General features: G+C 44.5%; 1 protein-coding gene across 1 annotated transcript in view; it reads right to left on the reverse strand.

The window, feature by feature from the left end:
- Positions 1-939: 939 nt before the first annotated feature.
- KDELR1 (KDEL endoplasmic reticulum protein retention receptor 1) overlaps positions 940-26,174 on the reverse strand; it is a 75,769-nt gene continuing 50,534 nt past the window's right edge. The window contains exons 3-5 of the mRNA XM_073602754.1: positions 19,292-19,450; positions 15,002-15,254; positions 940-1,893 (exon numbers count right to left, since the gene is read on the reverse strand). Coding sequence (XP_073458855.1) covers positions 1,859-1,893; positions 15,002-15,254; positions 19,292-19,450 — 447 coding nt within the window. The 3' untranslated portion in view covers positions 940-1,858. The remainder of the gene's footprint in view (positions 1,894-15,001; positions 15,255-19,291; positions 19,451-26,174) is intronic.

The following is a 26,174-nucleotide window of genomic DNA, read 5'->3' on the forward strand; positions in this document are numbered from 1 at the left end:
CAGCTTACACTTTGTAAGCAGTTACAGCAACAATTTTATTGCTTCTGGGATAAAGGTTCTACATAAATGTATAAGGGCTGAGCATTGAAAGCACCCCTGCCAGTAGTAAATGGTTTGTCTCAACCCTGTAACTGTTATATCTGCAGATTAGCTTATTCTGTGAAAAACGTCAGGTATAATGGCCAGATCTCCAGGTGAAAAAGCCTAAAAAAACCCAAATGCAGCCATCACATCCAAAGGCCCGTATACACGATACGAAAATCGCAAGTAAAATTTTGTCCGACGAACAATCTGGCGTTTTTCAGGTCGTTAATATAGTGCTTTCAAAAGCCGATTACAGTTTTTCGTCAGACAAAAGCTAGATGTGCAGACTATAACGTTTTTGTCGTACGCCTCCTCAACGTCCAATTTTCATTTTAATTAGTATGGATTTCTTATGAAAAAAAATCGTAAGAGCAAGACTACGCATGCTCAGAAACGAAAGAATACATACAAAACTAGTCAACACATTACGTCATTTCTGAAGTTGTATTCTGTCGTACGAATATTTTCGTATGGTTAGTAGCCTCTTCACTTTAGCATGCAACAAAAAACGGACGTTTGGTCGTCTAAAAATCTGATTGTGTGTATGAGGCTTAAGAATTGTTTTTTTAATAATTTCATTTAAAATTAATATTACAATTTAATAATAATAATAAAAAAAAATATATATATATATATATATATATATATATATTATTGTTTGCTTTTGGGTTTAATACTGCGTTAATCAGGCAGACCCATACACTACATATTTTCTGGTAGATCCAAAAGGAGATTGCTGCTACTTTGTCTGGACAGCTTAGTCTGTTAAAGATTGAAAAATACCAGACTTACTGTCAGGATCACTAGGTGAAAATAAAGGAAAAAAGCATAAGAAGATAACAAATGCAGCCATCGTATTGTAAAAATTGTAAGTTCCAATTTATTACATTTTTGTGTTTGAGTTTAATACCACTTTAAGTTGTGCCTAGACTTTAACTTCAATGTAGGCTTTTAAACCCCCTCCACCAGAAACTTGGACACTTCTTCTTCATAAAAGTTTATGGACAATAAATAAACAGATCTCTAACATTCAACATCATTTAATGTATACAAATCTTGAGATTGCATAGAAAGATTTTCAATTTTTTTTTTTTTTTTTTCTCAAAATTTCGATTTTCAATGTTTCTGTGAAAAATATACAGATTTTGTTATAGGAACAATGTACAGTTCAAAATTCCATTTATCGCCTATTTTTTAAAAACACCTGCAATTTGCAAAAAAGGGAAACATGCCTTGTTATCAAAGGAAACCCAGGCCTCTTACACTGGCTGTGAACGCTTTAATTGGTATATATTAAAAAAAAAAAAAAAAAAAAAAAAAGAAGAAGAAGGTAAAAACTAGGTTACATTATTGAGTGGTTTTTCACACCCTAACATCGCCAGCAAAAGATAAGGGATGAAAATAAGAAGAACAAAGTGTATTAGAAAAGGAATACAGAAGAAATCTATACTGAAAGTGTTTTGTTAGATTTTTTTTTTTTTTTTTTTTTTAAGGCCCAAACTTTAAAGAATGGGCGTAATGGAGACCGCTCTCGGTAAGAAATGATCAGAGGTCAGCTTGATAGGGACACTTGTCTTATTGAAGTCTCTTCCTCTTAGTGTTTCGGAGGTGTAGAAAGTGGAAAGCAGCTCCTGTTCAGCTTTTTTGTGTCATAACGCCCCGGAGTTTGTACTTGAAGTGGTACAAATCCTTTTTTCCCTGCATCATCCCTCTCCTCTTAGCGGAGACTAGACGAGTTCACACTGTAGAAGAGGACCGTGCGAGCATTATCGGCTTATGCTGGTAAGCTGAGCTTCTTTCCCTTCAGAACTGGAATTGAGAAAAAAAATAAGGAGAGAATTTAAAAAATCAGCCACATTCACCTTCTTCAAAAGCAACTCATCAAGGGGTGTACTTATAAAAAATTTGCATTGCAATTTGTCCAGTAAGAGTACATTTAATTATGTGTGAATGTGGAAAAGGTGTGGAAAGAATTTTAGTAGGCTGTTTTCTGTGCTGAGTGAATGTTTTTCATTGATTTCAAATGCAAAATATTGCATTTGGCCACTAGACTGTGCTAGGTATCATAAGAATTTTTTAGGATACTTTTTGACATCTAGTGTCCAAATGCAGTATTTTGCATGTTATTTTATTAAAATGTGTATCCAGTACAGGAAAAAAAAAACTTAATAACATTCTTTTACTGGGTGAATTGCTTTGCAGAATTTTTTTTTTTCTTACAAATACACCCCTTAGCATTGTAAAGAGAATGAGTTATATGAAAATGACATGTAAAGAGTGATTTCCATTCTTGATGACAAAAACAGATCCCCTCAGAAAACTACAGAGGTTTTCCAATTAAATGCTAGGTGCATTCTTCTAAAAAAAACAAAAAAACAAATGCACATGTTTTAGCAGGAAAAAAATGTGCATTTTACCCACGATCAGTGGATGTAAGGGTAGGGTTGGTGGGCATTTGCATCATGTAAAATTTTACACCCTAAATACAGGTGTAACATGGTACAAAAGGTGAACTTAGCCTTTAACCACTTCCCATCCAGGCCAATTCGGACATTTCTCTCCTACATGTAAAATTCATCATTTTTTTGCTAGAAAATTACATAGAACCCCCAAACTTTATATATTTTTTTTAGCAAACACCCTAGAGAATACAATGGCGGTCGTTGCAACTTTTTATCTCGCACTGTATTTGCACAGCAATTTTTCGAATGCTTTTTTTTGGAAAGAAAAACAGTTTCATGCTTTAAAAAAAAAAACATTAAAGTTAGCCCAATTTTTTTGCATAATGTGAAAAATAAAGTTACGCCGTGTAAATAGATACCCAACATGTCACGCTTCAAAATTGCAAACGCTCGTGGAATGTCGCCAAACTTCGGTACCTAAAAATCCCCATAGGCGACGCTTTAAATTTTTTTACTGGTTACATGTTTTGAGTTACAGAGGAGGTCTAGGTCTAGAATTATTGCTCTCGCTCTAACTTTCGCGGCAATACCTCACATGTATGGTTTTCATACGTGGGTGGGACTTACGTATGCATTTGCTTCTGCGTGCGAGCACACGGGGACAGGGGCGCTTTAAATTTTTTTTTTTATTGTTAATTTTATTTTTTTAGTTTGACACTTAAAAAAAAAAAAAATTGATCATTTTTATTCCTATTACGGGGAATGTAAATATCCCTTGTAATAGGAATATGGCATGATCTGTCCCCTTTACAGTGAGATATGGGGTCAATAAGACCCCGCATCTCACCTCTAGGCTGGGTAGCCTGAAATAAATTTAAAAAAAAAAAATAAATAATTAACGATCACGGCTTCCCAGCCGAGGCGCCGCTATTCGTTTGAATGCAGAGGCCGGGTGTGACGTCATAACATCGCACCCAGCCTCCGAACGAACATAGAGACTCCGGCGACCATCTGATCCGCCGGAAATCTCTATGATCACCATCCGGGGCCAATGGATCCTGTCTCCGACTCACCGATTGGAAGCGGTGAGTCGGTAAAAGCACCGGAGGGTGGCGGGACGGGGGGTCATCCACTCTCGCCGCCCGTAAGAACGTTCAAGTGGCGGAACTGCCGCTATGATCATTCTTATGGTGTAGGCAATCGCCGGCACTAAAAGATGATATCTGAATGATGTCAGTAGCTGCAGACATCATTCAGATATACCCCCGCAAAGTCAAGGATGTCCCTGGACGTACCTTGGGCGGGAAGTGGTTAAGGGAGACAGTACAGTTACAATACAATCCAAGATAGGAGGGTTCAGAGGTTCCTGCTCGTGAGAGCTTGCAATCTAAATGCAGGTGGGGACCACCAAAGAAACTCCTGGATCTGCCCCAAATGGAAAAAGGGGAAAAAATAAAGTCCCCAAAGTAATTCAAACGGAAAAAATCCTGTGGAAGTACAAAGAAAAGAGTCCAGCAAAAATGCATAATCCTTCAACAATCCCACAATGGCACAGAACCCAGTGCGTGAATCCACTCAAATCCACCCATGAAGAAACCATAGAAATCAGCCGCTTATCAGAAGAAACATGACCATACTTATCCAGCAAATACTTAGTCAGCGCTAGAGGTGCACCTAATGGAAATGTTGGTCCCGAAACCGAAAATGCAGGATGCACTTCGTCAAAAACCAAAACCAAAAAATAGGATTTTTTCGTCGTACTTACCTGTAAAATCCTTTTCTTTGAGTACATTATGGGACACAGAGTCAGGCTAATATTCATTACCTGCTGGGTGATACTCCATCTCCAGGTGAAAGGACACTGGTAGACCAAAGGTCTTTAGACAGGAAGTGATCCCCTATATAACCCCTCCCACACAGGAAGCACTTTAGTTTTGTAGCAAGCACTGAATCCTCAAAAAATCCTCAAAAAAGAGGGGAGGGATCTCTGTGTCCATGATGTACTCAAAGAAAAGGATTTTGCAGGTAAGTATGACGAAAAATCCTATTTTCTTTTTCATACATCATGGGACACAGAGTCAGGTTAATATTCATTACCTGCTGGGACGTCCCAGAGCAATAGCCTTGAGGGGAGGGAGACACCCTGCCAAACGATAGCCATCAGAACTTATACGGCAGCCCGCAGTACACTGCGGCCAAAAGCCGAATCCTCGGCTGCTACAACATACACTTGATAACATTTTGTGAACATATGCACTGAAGACCAGGTAGCAGCCTTACAAATCTGAGACACAGATACCCGACTGCGAAAAGCCCAGGAGGTTCCTACACACTATATTTCAGACCATAGGCCTGAATGATCAATTAACGGACCCAATTGGAAATGGAAGCCTTGGAAGCTGCCTGCCCCTTCTTGGGTCCTTGGTAAAACAAAAAAGGAATCTGATCCTCGGATCCCTGCAGAACTAGACAAATAAATCTTGACTGCATGGACAACGTCCAATGAATGCAGTCGTCTCTCTTCCACCAAGCGAGGCTGAGAGAAAAAAGAAGGCAAAATAATGTCCTGATTTAAATGAAAGGCCAACACCACTTTTGGCAAAAAGGATGGAACAGGTCGTAACACGACTCTGTCATGGTGAAGGATCAAGTATGATTCCCTGCACAAAAGGGCCGCCAATGCCGACACCCTTCTAGCCGAGGTGATGACCATCAGGAAGGCTAGCTTGCGTGACAACAAGTCTAATGGAATTTCCTTGATAGGTTCAAATGGTTGTTTCTGGAACACAGACAGCACCAAGTTCAAGTCCCAAGGACACATACTGTAGGTGACCTAATGGGGGCGGAAGGAAGCAAGCTGCCCCTGCATAAAGATTCGGATCAGTGAATGGGAGGCTAAAGGCCTTTGGAAGAATACTGATAGGGCCGAAACTTGACCTCTGATTGTACTCAAAGCCAATTTGATTTCCACAGCTGACTGTAGAAAAGAGAGAATTCTCCCAATCACTTATTTCCGAGGATGCCATTTTCTGGCTTCACACTAAGCAATAGAAGTCTTCCAGACATTATGATAAATTTTCCTAGTGACAGCTTTTCTAGCATCCACTAGGGTAGACACTACTGATCCCGAGCTGCCACGGTCCTTTAACACCCTGGTTCAATAACCATGCCATCAAATTTAGAGACTGTAAATTGGGGTGGAATATAGGACCTTGAGACAGTAGATCGGGGCGACGAGGAAGCGCCCATGGCCTGTCTATTTTCAGTCTCACAATCACCGGGAACCAGGGCCTTCTGGGCCAGGCTGGTGCCACCAGAATGACTGAACCCTCTCTTTCCGAATCCTGCCCAACAAATGTGGAAGGAGAGGGATCGGAGAGAAAGCATAAACCAGGGAGTACTGTCTCCATGGAACTATCAGAGCATCTGCTCCGATTGCCAGAGGATCCCTTCTTTGGGACTCAAATTGCTGTAGCTTGTTGTTGAACCTGGATGCCAATGGGCTGACCTCTGGCCTTTCCCAACGCTGGCAAATTTACTGGAACACTCCTGGGTGTAGGGACCCTGCCCTCGGGCAGATCTGCTGGCGGCTGAGATAATCTGCCTTCCAGTTCTCTACGCCCGGGATATGGACTGCCGATATAAATCGGCACATGTTCCTCTGCCCAGGCTAGTATGTGGTTCACCTCCTTCAGAGCTGAACGATTCCTGGTACCGCCTTGGTGGTTTATATAGGCCACTGCAGGTGGCATTGTCGGACTGAAACCCGATAGGGCAGTCCTGAAGCTCCATCGTCCAGGACCGTAGGGCCAGACGTACTGCCCGTAATTCCAGGACGTTGATGGGAAGGATCTGTTCTGTCCCTGACCATTTTCCCTAAGCTGTGAGCCCTTCTAGGGTCGCCCCCCGCCTGAGAGACTGGCATCTGTAGTCAGTACTCTCCAAGTTACCGGGAGAAAGGATTTTCCATTTTGCAGGTTCTGATCCTGCAACCACCAGTTTAGGCTTAAGCGTGCCCGGGGAGATAAGTACACTGGATAATCCAGGCCAACAAAATGTCTTGTTGTAAAGGCCTGGAATGGAACTGGGCATAGGGCACTGCCTCGAAGGAGGATACCATCCTCTATAGAAGATGCATACAGAGCCAAATGGAGGGTTGTCTGGTGCCCCTTATCTGATGCACCTGAACCTTCAGGGCACAGATCCTTACAGGTAACAAGAATACTCTTGCTTGAACCGTATCTAGGATCAGACCTAAATACTTTAGACTTTGAGCTGGTTTCAAGGCTGATTTTTCGGTATTTATGACCCAGCCTAAGCTTTTCAAATATTGCACCGTGCATATTATGCTCTGTTCTAGAGCCTGTAATGAGTGATTTCTGAGTAGGAGGTCGTCCAGATACCCGAGCACTAGGATCCCTTGAGCCAATAAAAGACCCAGTACTGATGCTAGGACCTTTTTCAGCCCGAAGGGTAGAGCCACAAACTGAAAAGAACGTTCCTCTACCCCAAAACGTAGAAACCACTGATGAGGCTGAAAGATAGGTATGTGTAAATATGCGTCTTTTATATCGATGGAGGCTAAAAAGTCTCCCCTCTGGAGTGAGGCTACTACTGAGCGGACAGACTTCATTGGAAAGGACTGTATCAGTAGATACTTGTTCAGCGATCTTAGGTCCAAAATGGACCTTGTGTCCCCGTTTGGTTTCTGAACAGTAAACAAGTTTGAGTAAAACCCTGTGCCTCTTTCGGATACCGGAACCTCTACAATCACTCCTTGATGCACTAGACGATGTAGTGCCTAAAGCAATAAGTTTCTTTTTGGAGAATCCGAAGGAACGCTGGATCTTAAAAACCTCTGAGGGGGAACCCCACACAACTCCAGCTTGTAACTGCGAGATATAATTGAGGTGACCCACTTGTACTGAATTATTGTTCTCCAAATGTCCGCAAAGTGCAGCAGACTTCCTCCCACTCGATGGAGTAGGGGCATCCCCTCAGAAGGAGAGCTTGGTGTTGGGTTTAGAGGAATCTTGGACCCAGGGCTTTTTCTGGCCCTGGCCCTGCGGCTTTCCCCTGGCCCTAGCGCCCTGTTGGCGGCGGTACCACCTTGACGCTGAGACATTGGAGGAAGCAGTCCCTGAGGTTTTAAACGAGGGACGTCTGGTGCTTTTCTTCACAGTAAGTAGTGAACTCTTCCCTCTGGAAATCTTTTGGATACATTTGTCCAAATGATCACCAAATAAACGTTCCCCATGAAAAGGGAAACCTGCCAATAACTTTTTTTTACAAGGAAGCTCGGCTGACCAGTTCTTTTTTTTTTTAATTCTTTATTTATCACTTTTTATGAATAACAATACAAAACCCCACGGGGATAAATCTTCATACATAACCATTTTAAATTCTTATGACCAGTTATCCCCTCCCTCCCCCCCCTCTCCCCTTCCTCCTCCCCTCAGGCCCACGCTCAGCGAGAAGATAATATATACACAGTTGTGTAGATTATGCTATTTATTTATGCTGGGCCAACGATCTCCTTCAGATAATCCCAGGTCCCTTTAAACTTAGTCCAGGCTGCCCATTTCCCTAAGTGCTCCTCCTCTTCGGATTCAACTCCTCCCTTATCTAAACGCTCAACGTTATATACTTCATTGAGGCTGTAGAACCAATCTCGAGTGCAGGGACTCGAGATGTTCAGCCAATTCGTTGATATCTGCCTTTTAGCTTCGTCTAGCATAATAGGGATCAGGGAGGTTTTGTAGTTCTTCACCGGGTCCGGGGTCCCATGGAAGAGGCAGACCCATGGGTCCTCTGCTATTACTTTCCCTGTGATAGCTTTTATCAAACTTAATATTTTTTTCCAGAAGACTTTTATAATAGGACACTCCCACCAAATGTGGGCCATAGTTCCTGGGGTAGCACAACCCCTCCAGCAAGTATTTGATTTAGTCCTATCCATTTTACTAACCCTGTCTGGGGTGGCATACCATCTCGCTAGACATTTAAAGTGGCTTTCTGATCTTCTAGAGTTGGCTGCTACATAGTGAGCCATCCTCAGGATCTTATCTGCCGCAGTTTCACTACATTGAGAACCCAGTTCCAGTTCCCACCTTTTGATATATGGGGGCACCTCCAGCTCCTCCGAGGCTCCCAGGATCTTGTATATTTGCGTTATTACTTTCCCTGCTTGTTCCTTTACACAGAGCTGTTCAAAAGGTCTGAGCTCCTCCATGCTCCTGAGAGGTTTCGGGAGACTTTCCACAAAGTGGGAGAGCTGGAGGTACCTCCATTCATTCATTACCCACAGGTGGGGTTCTATACATAATTCAGAGAAAGTGCGTATTTGCCCCTTATTTAGAAAATGTTTCAGTTGTACAGTGTCACCCTTCAACCAATTCCCTCCCACCTCCCTCCTCCCTGGTGCAAAAAAAACATTATCTTTCATGTGTATAAGTGGTGAGTTATATGACCATTTATTCTTATTGTGTATCCTATCCCAAAGTTTGAGCGTGTTAAGCGTTAATAAAGATGTGTGGGTGCTCAGTGTTCTAAATTTTGGAGGGTTCCAAAGTGCCTGTCCTAAATTCATGTTGCTCAGAAAGTGTTCAATGTGAACCCAACGTTTGTCCGTGTCTTTTTTATTCCATTCTGTGATCCTGGACAACACCACTGCGCTATAATATCTATTAAAGTCTGGTAAGGCAATACCACCCTTTCTCTTCCCCCTGCTTAATACTGTATAGGCGATGCGTGGTTTTTTGCCCCCCCAAATAGCCTCGCTTATAAGCTTCCTGAGAGCTTTTAAGTAATATCCTGGTAAAGGAATGGGCAGCATCTGGAATTTGAACAGGATCCTGGGCATTAAACTCATTTTTATCGCGTTGACTCGCCCGAACCACGATAAGGGTCTGACCTGAAGTCTTCTCGTTTCTCGCCTGATGTCATCTAACATGGGAATTAAATTTTTTGTGAATAGTCTATTAAAGGTATTGGCTAATTTAATCCCCAGATATTCCATCTCCTCCTTCCAAGGGAAGGGGAAGACAGCGGCCAAATGGTTTTTTTCCTGCTTACTTATATTAATATTCAGGCATTCAGATTTGCTGGAGTTAATTTTAAAATTCGAAACTTCTCCATATTTTTTGATAATCTGCAGTATATTGGGGAGAGTTATTCTAGGGTTTGTTATAAAGAACACCACGTCGTCGGCATAAGCCGCTAGTTTATGCTCCTCCGTTCCGACCCCTATGCCGCTGCAGTCCGAATTATTCCGAATGGCGGACAACAGTGGCTCGAGGGTCAGAACAAACAGGAGGGGGGAGAGAGGGCAACCCTGCCTTGTTCCGTTGAACATCCTGAAGGGCGTTGATGTCACCCCATTAACTCTCACCATCCCTGCCGGGTTGCTATATAGAACCCTGACCCAGGAGACAAACCTCTGCCCGAAGCCCATGGCCTCCAGAGTGTTAATCATGAACCCCCAGTCTACCCTGTCAAAAGCTTTTTCAGCATCAATTGACAGGAATAGAGCTGGGGGTCCACCTTGTTTGCATACTTCCGATAATAACACCGCTCGAACCCCATTGTCCCTACACTGTCTCCCGTTGACAAAACCGACCTGGTCTGGGTGTACCAAATTAGTCATTTTCTCTCTAAGCCTATTCGCTAAAACTTTTGCGTATAGTTTAACATCAGCGTTCAGAAGGGAGATTGGTCTATAGCTAGAACACAACCTAGAGTCTTTCCCCTCCTTCTGAATTAGGGTAATTGTGGCGGTTAAAGCTTCCCTGGACATTTCAGATCCTGGACCGAGGTCATTCCAAAATCGGCATAGCCTCGGGACCAGGATATGTTTCATTTTCTTTAAGTAGAGGGAGGTGAAGCCGTCCGGGCCTGGACTTTTCCCTTTCGGAGAATCCCTTAACGCTACCAGAATTTCTTCTTCTTCCAAGGGTCTGTCCAGTAGATCCCTCTCCTCAACTGACAGGCCCTCTAGTCCCGCCTCCTTCAGAAATTCCTTGCTCCTAGGCTGACCAGTTCTTAAACCACAAGAGTCTGCGCATATGTACAGACAAGTGAGCCAAAAGAGACACCTGCTGTATTGAATCCTTTAAGGTGTCAATAGCAAAACACAGTGCTCGAGAAATATCTGTCTTACTTTCAGGCAGATCATCCTCCTGGTTAGGCCTATGAGGCTGTTTGACCTGATCCTTTAGAGACTGGCAGATACCAATTGCTGCAACAGCTGGCTGAATAGCTGAACTGGCCAAAGAAAAGGAAGCCCTTAATAATGACTCCAATTTCTTGTCAACAGGGTCTTTAAAACCTTGTGCGTTATCAACCGGACAAGTTAAGTTCTTGTTTAAGGAAGAGACTGCTGCATCTACTGCTGGCATGCTCCATTTTTCAATGAGCTTTTCATCCATGGGATATAAAAGGGAAAACCTCTTAGGAAGAACTAAAATCAGGATGTTCCCAATCAGCATACACCGCCTGTTCCAACAGGGGGTGTAGAGGGAAAGCAGTGAAAACCATTTTGGTTAGAGTCAAGATCAAAAGCCTCTGCAACTGAGAGGCAGACATCAACTGGATATCTTCTTGTCCAGATTGCTTGGAAGCAGACTCATCTGCTGGGCCCTCCACAGCAACACTTGGTGACTCATGTGACCCAGGTAATGAAAAATGAACCGCTGCAAGTGTCTGCTCTGTGTCCCACAGCTGCCTTATGGAAGCACCGCATGCTTGGCCTACACAGCTTAAATAAGCTGGGTGTACGCTGGAAAGTGCGCACGTACGTACGTGGTCCTGGTGAATGGGCGTGGCTGTATTGGCGTATGACACGAATCGTTGTGCGCCCAGATATAAGGCTACTGCACATGTGCGGCGAAGCCGTGTGCGCCATGGCCACCAAACAAACTGCTAACTGAGCATAGCGCAACTCTTGCGAAGGCAGGTGCGCCCTGGTGAACCAAGGCGAAATGGCGCACCGTCGTGCGCCATCATACAGGTAAAAAAACAGCCAGACGCAAGCAAAAAAGGTACACCTTGCAAACACCCACAGCTAGCCCAAAACTCCCCTGTCTGGTCACTACACACAGGTGTCCAGCCTATAGCTAGCTTGACTGATTGTTATAATCACTGGGACACCCCACAATAAAAAGCAAAGGGGTTTCACTTACCCATCCAGGCGCAGGGCAACTTAGAAACTAAGAGCCCAATCTTTACACTTCACAGCGGTTTCCTGTCATTCAAGGACATTCAAGGACTGGGTACCCTTTTCATGTTTAGGGTCCACTCCCTTGGACCTGTACAGCACCCCGCAGGAATGCCTTAGCGCTGTGGTGTCCAGGATTCCACTTCGAGAGGTCCAGCACCCGGAGGCAGCATTACAGGCAAAACCTTGCAGGATCTTGAGTCTTCTTTGCAAGGCTCGGGTACCATTTATCTACGCATATATAGAGCCTGTGTCAAATGAATCCGATCGGTCAATCCCTTGATTCATTTAAGAACCGTTTGTGGGACTAAAGACCTGGAGCTCAGAGAGCTCAAACAAACCGTGCCATCCAACTTGCAGACACTGGTAAAAAACTGAAGTGCTTCCTGTGTGGGAGGGGTTATAAAGGGGATCACTTCCTGTCTAAAGACCTTTGGTCTACCAGTGTCCATTCACCTGGAGATGGAGTATCACCCAGCAGGTGTCCCACGATGTATGAAAAAGAAATGACAGTTTTTAAAATTAAAACATACACCGGTATATTTTTTATACATAATTGTATTATATTCAACATTTTAATTAATACCATGAATTTAAATGAATATGAATTTATTGTCGCCCATTATTTATTTATTGTCGCCCTTTAGCGCAATAAAAGCTCAAGAAAAATGTATCCCTTTAAATTCTATGTATCTCTTCACGCTGGTCACTTGCGCTTCCCTTGTTGTGTTAAGAATATTGCTTGCTGCATTTTTGGTCAGTTAAAAAAAAAAAAACGAACCTCCCTGTTGAAATGCATTAAAGACGCAGCAAGACGCATCAATAACATACCCATGTTACGTTTTTGATGCGGTTTTTGAGTCACATGACCTATGAAAAGCACACCATAAGCACAGTAAAAGTATGGTAAAATCGTGTGGGTCATTATCGGCAACATGCCGATAACAGCATTTTCAGCCGATATGTTTCGGCGGCTGAAATTTCAGTGCATCTCTACTAATCTAATGGGGTTAATTAAGGCCACCCTCCAGCCGATGGATCGCCACTGCTCCAGACCCTTGAGCACTTGAATGTCATCCAAAGAACAAAGAGAAGTGCTCCTCCAATCTGCTTTCAGCAGCAGTATTCAGTGTTTTTTTTCTGATGGCAAATCACTCCCATAAATGAAAAAAAAAGTTTTTACTCTGCTCCTAGAAGCTGAAGCTTCAAAAATGCTTCTAGACTAAAATAGTGTGCATGGACACATAGAATAACACGATTTGCTTCTAGAAATAGAAAAAAATGCTCAAAAGCTGCAGCTAGGAACATTTTTATAAGCTAGTGTGCATGGAGCCTTACCAGCCAGCCTGCAAAACCAAATTGGCCCTGTTTAACAGTTTGTGTTAAAAACAGAGGGCTTTGTTTGCACAAATTTGCAAAGATATGCGTAAGCCAAACTGACCACCCCAAGGGACCTCTAGAGGAAATCTAGAGTTAGGACCGCAGTATATACAGTGGTCCCTTGGTGTGGGCACTATGGCCTAAGCATATATTTGCAAATTTGTGCAAACAAAACCTTTTGTTTTTAGCACAAACAGGGTCAATTTGTTTTTTGTGCAGGCTTGGCTGGTAAGTGTGCTGGGAAATCTTTTGTTTGTAATACTACATATAGCCTCCTCTACACAACAGAGTGTTAAAGTGAAATTAAAGTGGTTCTAAAGCCTGGACATGTTTTTACTTTAATGCATTCCCTGCATTAAAGGCAAAAAATGTCCCAGTACTTGTATCGCCTCCTCGCTCCTCTATTTATTTACCCGAGTTCTGTCTAGATCCAGCGCTGTGCCCATTTGCAGCAGTTCTCTCCTCTTGCGCAGCGCTCACAGATGCAGCGGTGAGAGCCATTGGCTCCTATTGCTATCCTGTGAGCAGAGAGTGAGGGGGGCAGGGCAGAGCTAAACTATGTGTGCCAAAAGGTGCACACAGCCTGGCTCAGCATCCAGTCTGCAGGTGTTCCACCATAGGAAGCAGCACAGAGAAAAGGAGTAGCCTGGAGCACCAGCAGGGATACCAGAAGAGGAGGTTCAGGGCTGTTCTGTAAAAAAAACATTGCACAGAGCAGATAATTATAACAGGCTTGTTATTTCAGTGAAATAAAAAGGACCATGTCCAGAGCAAGCTAAAGAATGCTTATTATCCACTTGCCGAACCGTCCTATTGCAGTTTTACTGCTACAGGGCGGCTGCGCTGCGCAGGATCACACATAGATACGGCTCGCTCCCACTGTGATTCTACACAGAGGGAACTGATCAGAGGGAACCCGATGTCCGCTGGCACCTGCTGATCGGTACACAGGCAGAACGGCGATCTGTCTATGTAAACAAGGCAAATCGCCATTCTGTCAGAAAGAAAGGCATGGATCCTGTGTTCCTGCAAAGCAGGGACACAGATCTATGTCTTCCCATAGTAAAAGCACCTCCTACACCACAGTAAAACACCAGCTAGGCACACAGTTAACCCTTCGATCGCTCCAGATGTTAACCCCTTCCCAGCCAGTGTCATTAATATAGTGACAGTACAAATTTTTAGCACCGATCACTGCATTAGTGTCACTGGTCCCAAAAAAAGTGCTAGTGTCCGCCGCAATATCGCAGTCCCGCTATAAGTCGCTGATCGCAGCCATTACTAGTAAAAAATAAATACATAAAAATTCCCATAGTTTGTAGAGCAGCCCCATTCACTTGAATCGGTCGCATTTGTTGGCAGTACTGCCCAGTGAACATGACAGGGGGGTGTATTTTTTGCCATGGCCGGAAGCAAAGCTTTACAGCTGCATGATGTGTACAACCCCATCTGGCTGCCCTTGCAGCTTAAGTGAGGCCGTAAATACACAGCTCAACCACTTATTTCTACCAACCCTCAAACAAAAGTGTAAAGAAGCCATTAATGACCTAGCCAAGCTTAGATGAAGCATAACACTGACACATTCAATAAGTTCACAGAGTAATAATGATGTGCCATGTGCAGTAGTTTGCAGGAACCAAAATGTTTTTTACTTACTATAGTCAAATCAGAAATAGATGAGTTCTCATTTGTTTCTCATAAGCTGGCCATACATTATACAATTCTCTTGTACAATTTTCCTTTAGATTTACAAAAACCATATAATATGAGGCCAAACCTAAACATTTTAATTTGAATGCTATCAGGCAGGACCTTGCACTACATAGTTGAAGGTAAATCTAAAGGAAATTGAACAAGAAAATTGTATAATGTATGGCCAGCTCTAGTCAATGATAGCATGCCCATGCTCTGCACATCTTACCTTTGGTAATGTATAGATAAAAGAAGTCACAATACAGGATGGTCTGCACAAGTCCAGCAACAATTGCAATCAGATCAAAGAATCCCTCAAATTGGTAGCGCCAGATCCAGTTGAAGAGATACAAAGTACGGTAGATTCCCAAAGCAAAGAGATAATGGCTAGTTATGGTCTCTGCCTCCCCAGTCTTGCTGACCATGAACAGCTGTGGCAGGATAGCAACAGACTCCAGATAAATGGAGAAAGTCCACATGATCTGCAAAATAAATGACAAAAATCACAGCCTCGGTTAATAAATTTATTTAATTGAACTCCAGATTCAGATTTTATTGCATGAATACATTGGGTCCAGCTGGGGCCAATGTTGATATGAATATGCCATGCCTGTGGGACCGCTGTGGAAAAGCGGAGAATCGCGGTAGTAGTCGTCACTACTACAGTGATCCTCGCAGTTTTCCAGTTCCTGTGCCCTGCTGCTGCCCTGCTGCATGGTAACCACCGGGAACCATTGGCTTGGCACTGCCATCATTCACAGAACACCTTTTTCTCAATGAATAGAAGAAGAGGTGAAGAGGCTGGGCAGTGATGTCATGCTCTCCACTTTGTCCATTCAGAGAATTATTTGCATTCATGAAAAAAGATGCAAGCCTTTTTCTGAAAGGTGCCATTGCCAAGTGAGTGGCCTCTTGTGGTCACTATGCAGCAGGATAGTCACTCTGCACAGGACCTAGAAGACAGGGACGATTGTTGTATTATTGTTGAATACTAAAAGTGATTCTCTGCTTCCACAGCTGTCCCACAGGTATGGCACATGCATACTTATATTAGCCCAAGCTGAACCAATGTAACTTGGCAATGAAATCCATACCTGGCATTCAGCCTTAAAGTATCATGTAACAGATACATTCTTACATACAGTATAAGGGCCCTTTCACACGGGGGCGGTGTCGGCGGTAAAGCGCCGCTATTATAAGCGGCGCTTTACCATCGGTATTCGGCCACTAGCGAGGCGGTTTTACCCCCTGCTAGCGGCTGAGAAAGGGTTAAATACCACCGCAAAGCGCCTCTGCCGGCGGTATAGCCACGCTGTCCCATTGATTTCAATGGGCAGGAGCGGTGAAGGAGCGGTGTACACTCCGCTCCTTCAGCGCTCCGAAGATGCTGCTAGTAGGACTTTTTTTCCTGTCCTGCTAGCGCACCGCTCCAGTATGAAAGCCCTCGGGGATTTCACACTGGAGACAAAGCAGCAGCACTTTTGGGTCGGTTTGCAGGCACTATTATTAGCGCAATAGCGCCTGCAAACCGCCTCAGTGTGAAAGGGCCCTTAAAAAGGACTGTCTGTAATACACAGTAACCAAATTCTCCAGATACTCTGATACATAATTCCTGCACTGGTAACAGATTACAATCCTAGGCGACAAGGGACAGGTAGGGATATAGTTAGGAGCCATTAACAATTTGTAACTTATGCCCAATGTGAATCACAACTTGTTTACATGGAACTTCGCTTTAAGCACTCCTCGCCCCCTTACATGCCACATTTGGCATGTAATTTTTATTTTGGGGGGGGGGAGTGGGTACCTTCTTTTGAGAGGGACTTCCTGTCCCACTTCCTCCTTGCTTCTCTCGGCCGCCTTGACGACGACTCCTCTCCCCCTAGGTGGCCCCTCCCTTCCAGCAATCTTCTGGGACGTCACAGGTCCCAGAAGGTTGCTTGGCCAATAGCAGAGCGCAGCACGACTTGCGCATGCGCAGTGCGTGCCCAGTCGTGAAGCCGCAAGCTGTCATGGCCGGGTGCCCACAATTGCTATGACGGCACCACGGAGAGGAGGGAGGCCCCGGGCGGCCGCATCGCTGGACCGTGGGACAGGTGTCTGTTTATTAAAAGTCAGCAGCTACACATTTGGTAGCTGCTGACTTTTAATAAACTAAAAAATGGGTGGAACTCCACTTTAAGTGGCGACGACGTTTTAATTCACCACTTCCCGCCTTCCATATAACAGAATGACGTGCGCAAAGTGGTTAAGTTATCCTGACTGGACATCATATGACGTCCAGTAGGATAAGCCGCGATCGCACGCCCACGGGGGGCATGCAGCATGGCGATTGTTGGTGTGGTGTGTCAGTTTGACACACCGCATCACCTATCTTGGTAAAGAGCCTCTGACGTAGGCTCTTTACCATTTGATCAGCTGTGTCCAATCACAGCTGATCACAGCGTAAATCCGAAGAGCCATGTATCGGCTTTTCCTCACTTACGCTGACAGACATGAGTATAGGAGAGCCGAATGGCTGCTCTCCTGACGGGGGGGGGGTCTGGGCTGATTATCAGTGCAGCCCCCCCAGGATGCCCACCAGGGATGCCCACCCAGGACCAACAGGTATGCCCACCCATGACCACCATGGTTGCCAATCAGTGCCCATTGGAGGTGTCAATCAGTGTCCATCAGTGCCGCCTATCAGTGCCACCTTTAAGTGCGGCCCATCAGTGCTGCATATCATTGCCACCTATCAGTGCTGCATATTAGTGCCTTATCAATGCCACCTCATTAGTGCCACCTCATCATTGCCGCCTTATCAGTGTCCATCAGTGAAGGAGAAAACATACTTATTTACAAAATTTTATAACAGAAACAAAGAAAAACTTTTTTATTCTTCAAAATTTTCGGTCTTTTTTTATTTGTTTAGCAAAAAAAACAAAAAAACAAAAACACAGCAGTGATCAAATACCACCAAAAGAAAGCTCTATTTGTGAGAACAAAATGCAAAAAAAAAAATGTGTTTGGGTACAGTGTTGCATGACCGTGCAATTGTCATTTAAAATGCGACAGCGCTGAAAGCTGAAAATTGGCTTGGGCAGGAAGGGAGGAAAGTGCCCGGTATTGAAGTAGTTAATATAGTCTTAAAGCATTTCATGCTATTGTGACCTTATCTGTTTTCTGAATACATGTAACTGCATTATACTTGGGAGTGGAGTGTTGTGTCTCATCTGGATATCATGGTGGAATGGAGTAACCGGAAGATATATACACTTGCTTATCATGACCATTTACATATTGATGGTCATGGGATTCTGCTAATCCATTATTAAAAGCCTTTTGTGCACAGTGGGCATTGTTTAATATTCAGTTTTATTCATTTTTTTATTTGATTGAATATTGGGGGTAGAGCGCTGTCTTTTGTACATTTTTAGTACATTTGTAATAACTAAACATTAAAATTAGCTGCTTAACCCTTTTCTGAAGGTATTGCAAGCACAGTTTTTGCTATTATTTCTTACAGATTAATTAGTCTTTATGTTTTGGAGAAGAGAAGAAGAGGTATGATTAAGTAGGTTAGCAAAAGAACACTGGGCTTAGCTGACACCACTCCACCAAAATACTGTGTGTTGTCAGCCCACAATACACTTCAGATTTGAGTGCATTTATGGTAGGTCAACATTTATTCTTCTGCACTTGCAGAGTCTTTTATGGAATAAAACATAGAGAAATGTGCAAGTACTTGATTTTTTTTCATCTTCAGTTTGAGCTTCTCCGTGGAAGTTTATGTATCTTTATTTATGAGGCATGGTAGCTCACTGGTCAATGTTGTTTTCTTGCACAGCTAAAAGCCTAGTCTCAGCTCTTATCAGCCACATTGCATTTCTCTACTGTGTACACAGTCTCCCCTGAGTGACGTGACTTTCTCCCACAATCCAAAAATAAAATGAATACGATTCTTTAACTAATACTGTCATTGGCATGACTCATTTGACTGGTGTAGGGACATTGGACTGTACACAGTAGTGAGGGAAGGAGGATATTGAGGAAACGCATGACCTAAAAAATGCCACTAAAAGAGTCTGGACTCTACTTGCACTATAGAGCAATCATCCTCCATGCCAGGCCATCTTTCCTTTTTTTAGATGCCTTGCATACCAGGCCAAACTACTAGTTGGAAACATTGACCCAGCTTGCCAAGCCAATGCCTGTCCTTGCCCTCTTTTACATCCCACACCTAACTACTGTACTGGTTCTGTGATGGGCAGCCTCACCGGCCAACAGTTTGGTTAGGGAGGTGAATGGGGCTGAGCTTTAACAAGTTGAGCTGATATTGTGTTCACAGAGCATGATGAGATTCAGGGCACATGGGCCTCTGACGAGGAAAGAAGACCTTATGTGGAGGCACCACAGGATTCTGTGTACTGCTGGGTTTAGAAGCTGATGGGGCACTGAATTCATTGGCTTCCATACAACACTGAGTTACCAGATCTGGAAGGATATACAATTACTTACACATATCATTTTTACTTACCTCTAGAGGTGTAAAGTCATGGTTGACAAGAAAAGCCAAAATGGCAGTCGGGACAATGAGGAACTCCACTCGAAAGGTGTCATGGTTCCCATCATATGTGGCTTTGAATTTGCTGTAGATCATCCACACTGTGGCATAAGAACTTGCAACATATACAAGCTGAAAAAAAAACAAACAGAAAACCTTGTAATAAATATTTACTAAAGTTTCTTGTTGGGAATGTCTTCTCTAATGGAAGAGTGGATGAAATACATGGGTGGACTCCAGCAAGAGATATTCATAAATAGCAGAAGTAGGTTTTTCCAAGCCATTTAACCGAACCAAAACTTTCAAGTCAAAGCACTCCACCTCAATTTGTCTAGAGACAAACTGGCAACCAAAGGCATGAGAAATCAGCAATAGGGGTCGACAGATTATCGGTGTGGCCGATTATCGGCAGCCGATATTCACTTTTTTTGAGCATCGGTGTTGGTCACAAAACTTACAGATATTGCTTCAAGGGGTTGTACCAGGGTGATGCCTGCAGCTGCAGGCATCACCCTGGTACCGTTCTTTAGAGCAGACGATCAGCTTTCTTGTAAAAACAACCGATCTGGCTCAGCAGCCACTCAGCTGTTATTACAAGCAGTGGGAGGGGACACCCCCCCTCCCGCCGCCGCTTGGCCAGGGCTCTCCTGTCCCACCAGCCAGAACGTCCGCCGGCTGGCCGAAGACCCAATGCTTTATTTGTCTTGGCTCTAGTAACCTGGAAGCAATGTCATGACACCACTTCCGGATTACTGGCATCTTAAAGGCGCCAGTTTTAAAAAAAATAGAAAGTATTCAAAAATGCCAATCTTGACATTTTGAATACTTTCGAGTGTAGAGGAGGGGTTTGGGGTCTTATAGACCCCCGATCCCTCCATGAAGAGTACCTGCCACTGCTTATTACTGTCAGAAGGGATGTTTACATTCCTTTTGACAGCAATAAAAGTGATTTAAAAAAAAAATGTGTAAAAATCAAAAATTTTAAATGTACAGAATATCGGTATCGTGTCGGCCCTGAAAAAACTAGATCGGTCCATCCCTAATCTGCAAGCAGTGGAAGAAAAATGTGCTGGTAAATTATATTTAGAACGAAGAAGAGAAAAGGGCGTCTATGTGAGATAAGCTTTATTTGATGTCTGCCCCATCCGTGAGGGTCCGGTATGCCTTAGTTGGAGTTTCACGTCATTACAGACTGCAGAGAGTCCACTAGCAGAGCCCATGATGAAGACTTGTATTGAGATAGTAGTAGTACTACAGAGCACAAAGCAGATGTAAACAACATATTTGCATGCCCCATGTACACATACCCTTTATATTTATGAACTATACATAGTAAATTGAATTAATAAAATACCAATGTAATTTATGTGAAGGTGATCACTTTCACATGTATTTTAGAAACATTAATGGAGAAGTACAGTCAATGCTTGTGGATCACAGGAGTGCAATTCGTTCTGCACTCCCGTGACCAGTTTTCAGCTGAAGCCTGCTGTCGGCTGACGTCACAGAGCTTCTCCATGCTCGGGAAAGATCACGACCATATGGTCGGGATTCACCCATATGCCTGGACCGGCACCCGGCAGCTCTGCCCCCTCTACAGCCCAGCGCTCCAGTGAGCGCAGGGGCAGAGCAGACATCAGTGACTAATAGTCACCAGCTCTCTGCTCAGGGAGCCGTAGGAACCGAGTGATCACTACAGTTCTCTACTCGGGAAGTAACAGTTAGCACAGACGCAACTACATTCAAGTACTAGTCCAGCCAAAACTTTTTTTCAGTCTATGTCCTTATTTCAGGTTTTTCTCAATTTCTGATTTAGTGAAACATTTGTCAACATGACAGTAAAGGAAGGGAAATCTCTCCAATGGAGCCCTCAATAATAGCAAAAACTGAAATTATACCCCACTCTACACAAAACTAACATTAAAGAGGAGCTCCAGTCTCCCCTCAAAAAATTTAAAGTCAGCAGCAACAAATACTGTAGCTGCTGACTTTTATTATAAATACACTTACCTGCCTATCCAGAAATCCAGCGATGACCTCACCTGAGCCGATTCTTCAATCGGCTTCGGGTGCAGGCGATGGCATCTCAGGTTAGGGAAATTGGCAGTGAAGCCTTCCAGTTTTACAGCCAGTTCCCTACCGCGCATGACCGAGCCACACTGCGCTTTGTAAATAGGACGCACTCTTTTGGAACCTGTGTGTCCCCTAGAAGGCTGCAGATGGAAGGAGGAGGGCTGAACTTCTGCACATATTGCTGTGGCAATCTGACCGGAAGTGGGAGCAGGTACTTGGCAAAACCAGGTACCCGCTCCCCCCCACCCCCAAAAAGTGCCAAATGTTGCAGTGGTGGTTGGGGGGGGGGGGGGGGGGGGATGCAAACAAGCAGAATTTCACCTTTTGGGTGAGGTTCCACTTTAAAGAGGCTGTCTTGGGTTCTATTGATCATGAGGTTCTAACCAGCCACTGATCCGGCCCTGCCCACAGATACAGGATTAGTAGAAGCAAATAAAAACTTTTGGATGATGTCATGGGTTCTCCGGTACAACTAGACCCTCAGCTATGCCTATTGGGTCCTCCTGAATCTTTAGAATTAAACATTTATGTGTACATCTTTTTGCACCTATTGTTTGTGCGTAAAGAATCTGACAGCTAAGGTGTGGATCCAAGTTGGGAAGCCTACCTTACAATAAAAAGAAGAGATTAATAAAAGGCTCCTGTATAAGAAACTGATCTGTGATCACAGAGGTTGCCTGAAAAAAATTCTGAAAATTTGGGGGTTTGTTAAATCTTCTACTTGCTGTCTATTAGACACTGCCCCTACTTGATTCTGAACAGTGGTTCCTATCTGTGTATACTCATTTGTGATATTTTATGTCTAAGGCTACTAAGTTTCAAATATCTCTATAGATACACAAACACTTCTGATGCAGGTATTCATCATTTCTCATTTGATTATACACTAATTACTCTATATGGGCCTTGCTTTATTATTTTGCACTGATGCGAACAGTCTGTGATTAGGTCTCTCATTTCATTTGTATTCAGCAATTTGATAACTTGACAATTATTGATGTAATACATTTCTTCTGTGTATGCCTTATAGCTGAGTCCTTGTCTTTATCCATTTCTTTGACTGACTATGTACAAGCATAGATGCATGCCTTTGTCAGCATTGATGTTGCTATTTTAATATTATTGAAATGGGCATAAAGTATCTATTTTAAATAAAATAAAAAAAATAACAAAAAAAAGTTTTAGCTGGACATATATTTTAAAGAAAACCATTGTGGGGTCTGCCTATGCCAACCACCTTCTAAAATGCTAGTTGTCTAGCTATTACACTGACTAACTGGGTTCAATAAGGTTTGAATCACTCTATATACATGTAAAGCCAGATATTTTTTTGCATGCTTGTTCCAGCTAAAAGACACATAAAATTAGTCCCGGTTCACAACGGAATTGCACAGGAATGCATGTTGCGTTCCCAATGCGACTCCAGTATTTTGGGATTGGGCTACAAATCGCACCAGAATGAGGAAAAGTGCTGCATGCACTACTTTTAAAAGTTCGTGTTTTAAAGTACCCTGCGATTTGGCGCCAGCAAATGCACTGCTTTTGTGATCAACATTTAGGGTGCCATTATTATTACATTGACACCCGCATGCAGTACACAGAATACGCCTTTCCTGCACTGTGTTCTGGTGTGATCCAGCCCTTAAAGCAAGAGGGTAAACATAACAGTTAGGAAACTAGCATTTTCTGAATGGAAAGTAGCAATGGCAGCCTGCATGTAAAAATTCCCACCTTGCAGTGCCCCCCTCCCCTCCACACTGGAAAGGTTAAATGCTTGTTTAGTCTAGAGCAGTGGTCTCCAAACGGAGGCCCTTTATCCCACCTTTTGGGCACTATTCCTCCTATTGACACCAACAATGGAGAACTATTCCTCCCACTGACACCAACGATTGGGCAATATTCCTCCTACTAAGATCACCAATGGGGGCATAATTCTTGCCACTGACACCAACGATGGGGCACTATTCCTCCCACTGACACCAATGATGGAGCACTATTCCTCCCACTAAGCCAACCAATAGGCGTATTATTTTGCCATGGACACCAATGATTAGGTACTATTCCTCCCACTGGCACCAATGATGGATCACTAATCCTTCCACTGACACCAACGATGGAGCACTATTCCTCCCAATGACACCAACGATGGAGCACTATTCCTCCCAATGACACCAACGATGGAGCACTATTCCTCCCAATGACACCAACGATGGAGCACTATTCCTCCCACAAAAGATGGGGCATTGTTTACTCCCAATGACACCAGGGAACTTTCTACTCCCACTGGCCACAGTCCGACCCCCCTAAAGTCTGAAAGACAGTAAACTGGCCCCTTATTTGAAAAGTTTGGAGACCCCTGGTCTAGAGCAAGGGATTTAGTAGAAAACAATTACTTTACTCCCCACAACTGGTCCCCTCCTCTGTAAGCTGTGACCAGCTCAGGTCACACTCCACCCTTTTAAATGTACATAAAAGGGTATCAGGGTTAATGCCCTTGTGTTGTACTTGATGACCCCAAGGCTCAGTCCATAGACCAAAGCTTCAGGAGGAGGAGAGTGCACTGGGGCCGGTTAGAGTGGGGTATAGGATAAGTGATAGACCTCAGCTCTCTCCCAAACATTTAACTCTTGCAGTAGTGGTGGTGGCGGGATGGAGGCGTTAGACTTTAAAGTGCATCTAAAGCCATTTCTTTCAATGATAGTCTAGTAGGATATACTAGAGCAGTGTTTCTCAACCTAGGGTTCCGCAGGAAATCTATGTATACCGTCAATCATGACTACCCGGTGGTATCTCTGTAGTTCCGGCTCCTATAAGGTCAGGGGGCGGAGTAGGGGAGGAGTGCAGAGAACGGGAGCCGAAGGAGGAGGAGGTCTTACATGGCAGCGCTGACCGGGCAGGAACAAGTGGCTCGATCTGAATGTGAGCTTCTACATTGGCTCTCTGCCTCCCCTCTGCACTGTGCAATGTGCTATGATGGCTCTCTGTTTCTTCTGCACTACCACAGCTATAAGAATCTTATAGTTGCGGCAATGCAGAGTGCAGGAGGGACAGAGAGCAATCGGAGCACATTGCTGGAGGTTAAATATGGGGGGGGGGGGGGGGGTGATTGGACAGAGCTGTCAGGGGCACATGGGCACCAGTAGGCTGCGTGTCAGGGCTGGTACAAGAGCGGGGCCTAGCAGGTGCTGAGGGCAGTGCTGAGCTGTTCCTCACTGACAGAGTGATCATGATTTCACTCCTGTCACAAGGAGCAGCTTCCGACACTTGCTGGACAAAGGATTAGGCTTTCTCCTCCCTCCAGCCAGCATAGACAGCTGACAGCGATAGACAGCCGACAGACCTTCCTCTCTCCCATGATCACATGACTAGAGAGAGGAAGGCGAAGATACCTTCGATCCAGGAGAGCTGTGAGTAGGGGAGGTGGGGTGACAACTGATGGAATAGAGGACTCTGACTGGGACACCTGCTGTAAAGGGGGACTCTGACTGGGACACCTGCTGTAAAGGGGGACTCTGACTGGGACACCTGCTGTAAAGGGGGACTCTGACTGGGACACCTGCTGTAAAGGGGGACTCTGACTGGGACACCTGCTGTAAAGGGGGACTCTGACTGGGACACCTGCTGTAAAGGGGGACTCTGACTGGGACACCTGCTGTAAAGGGGGACTCTGACTGGGACACCTGCTGTAAAGGGGGACTCTGACTGGGACACCTGCTGTAAAGGGGGACTCTGACTGGGACACCTGCTGTAAAGGGGGACTCTGACTGGGACACCTGCTGTAAAAGGGGACTCTGACTGGGACACCTGCTGTAAAAGGGGACTCTGACTGGGACACCTGCTGTAAAAGGGGACTCTGACTGGGACACCTGCTGTAAAAGGGGGACTCTGACTGGGACACCTGCCGTAAAGGGGGACTCTGACTGGGACACCTGCCGTAAAGGGGGACTCTGACTGGGACACCTGCCGTAAAGGGGGACTCTGACTGGGACACCTGCCGTAAAGGGGGACTCTGACTGGGACACCTGCCGTAAAGGGGGACTCTGACTGGGACACCTGCCGTAAAGGGGGACTCTGACTGGGACACCTGCCGTAAAGGGGGACTCTGACTGGGACACCTGCCGTAAAGGGGGACTCTGACTGGGACACCTGCCGTAAAGGGGGACTCTGACTGGGACACCTGCTGTAAAGGGGGACTCTGACTGGGACACCTGCTGTAAAGGGGGACTCTGACTGGGACACCTGCTGTAAAGGGGGACTCTGACTGGGACACCTGCTGTAAAGGAGGGCTCTGACTGGGACACCTGCTGTAAAGGAGGGCTCTGACTGGGAGCGCGCATGCCCAATGTGAGCCTCGCGCATGCTCTGAAACGCGTTGTGGATCTCCCATACTCCGATGACGACCACTGGATTGCCGATCCGCACTATGGCTATTATGCACTGACCCAGGAGCTTCCCCTCCCCGTGGCTTGTCATCTGTTACTTTTATGCAACTGTGGATTGCTTGTTATGTGCCTTTATTAAATACCTGCATTCAGAGGTGCTTTTCTTTTGTGTTTTCTCCTGCTTCTACAATAGAGCTGACTTCGTCTATATGAAAAGCCTTGCCCTCAGCGCTGGTTATACTTCAGAGACGTTATCTCCTCCCAGCCGCACAGACAAATTTGTCATGCACTTTTATTTTTTTATCATCATTATCCCCAGCATTTTACCTTTACAGCTGTACTTATTTATATATCATTACCGATATTATACCCAGCATTTTGTTATCTCATGTCCTGTGCGC

This window comes from Aquarana catesbeiana, linkage group LG10 (genome assembly GCF_042186555.1).
Source record: "Aquarana catesbeiana isolate 2022-GZ linkage group LG10, ASM4218655v1, whole genome shotgun sequence".
Taxonomy (NCBI): domain Eukaryota; kingdom Metazoa; phylum Chordata; class Amphibia; order Anura; family Ranidae; genus Aquarana; species Aquarana catesbeiana.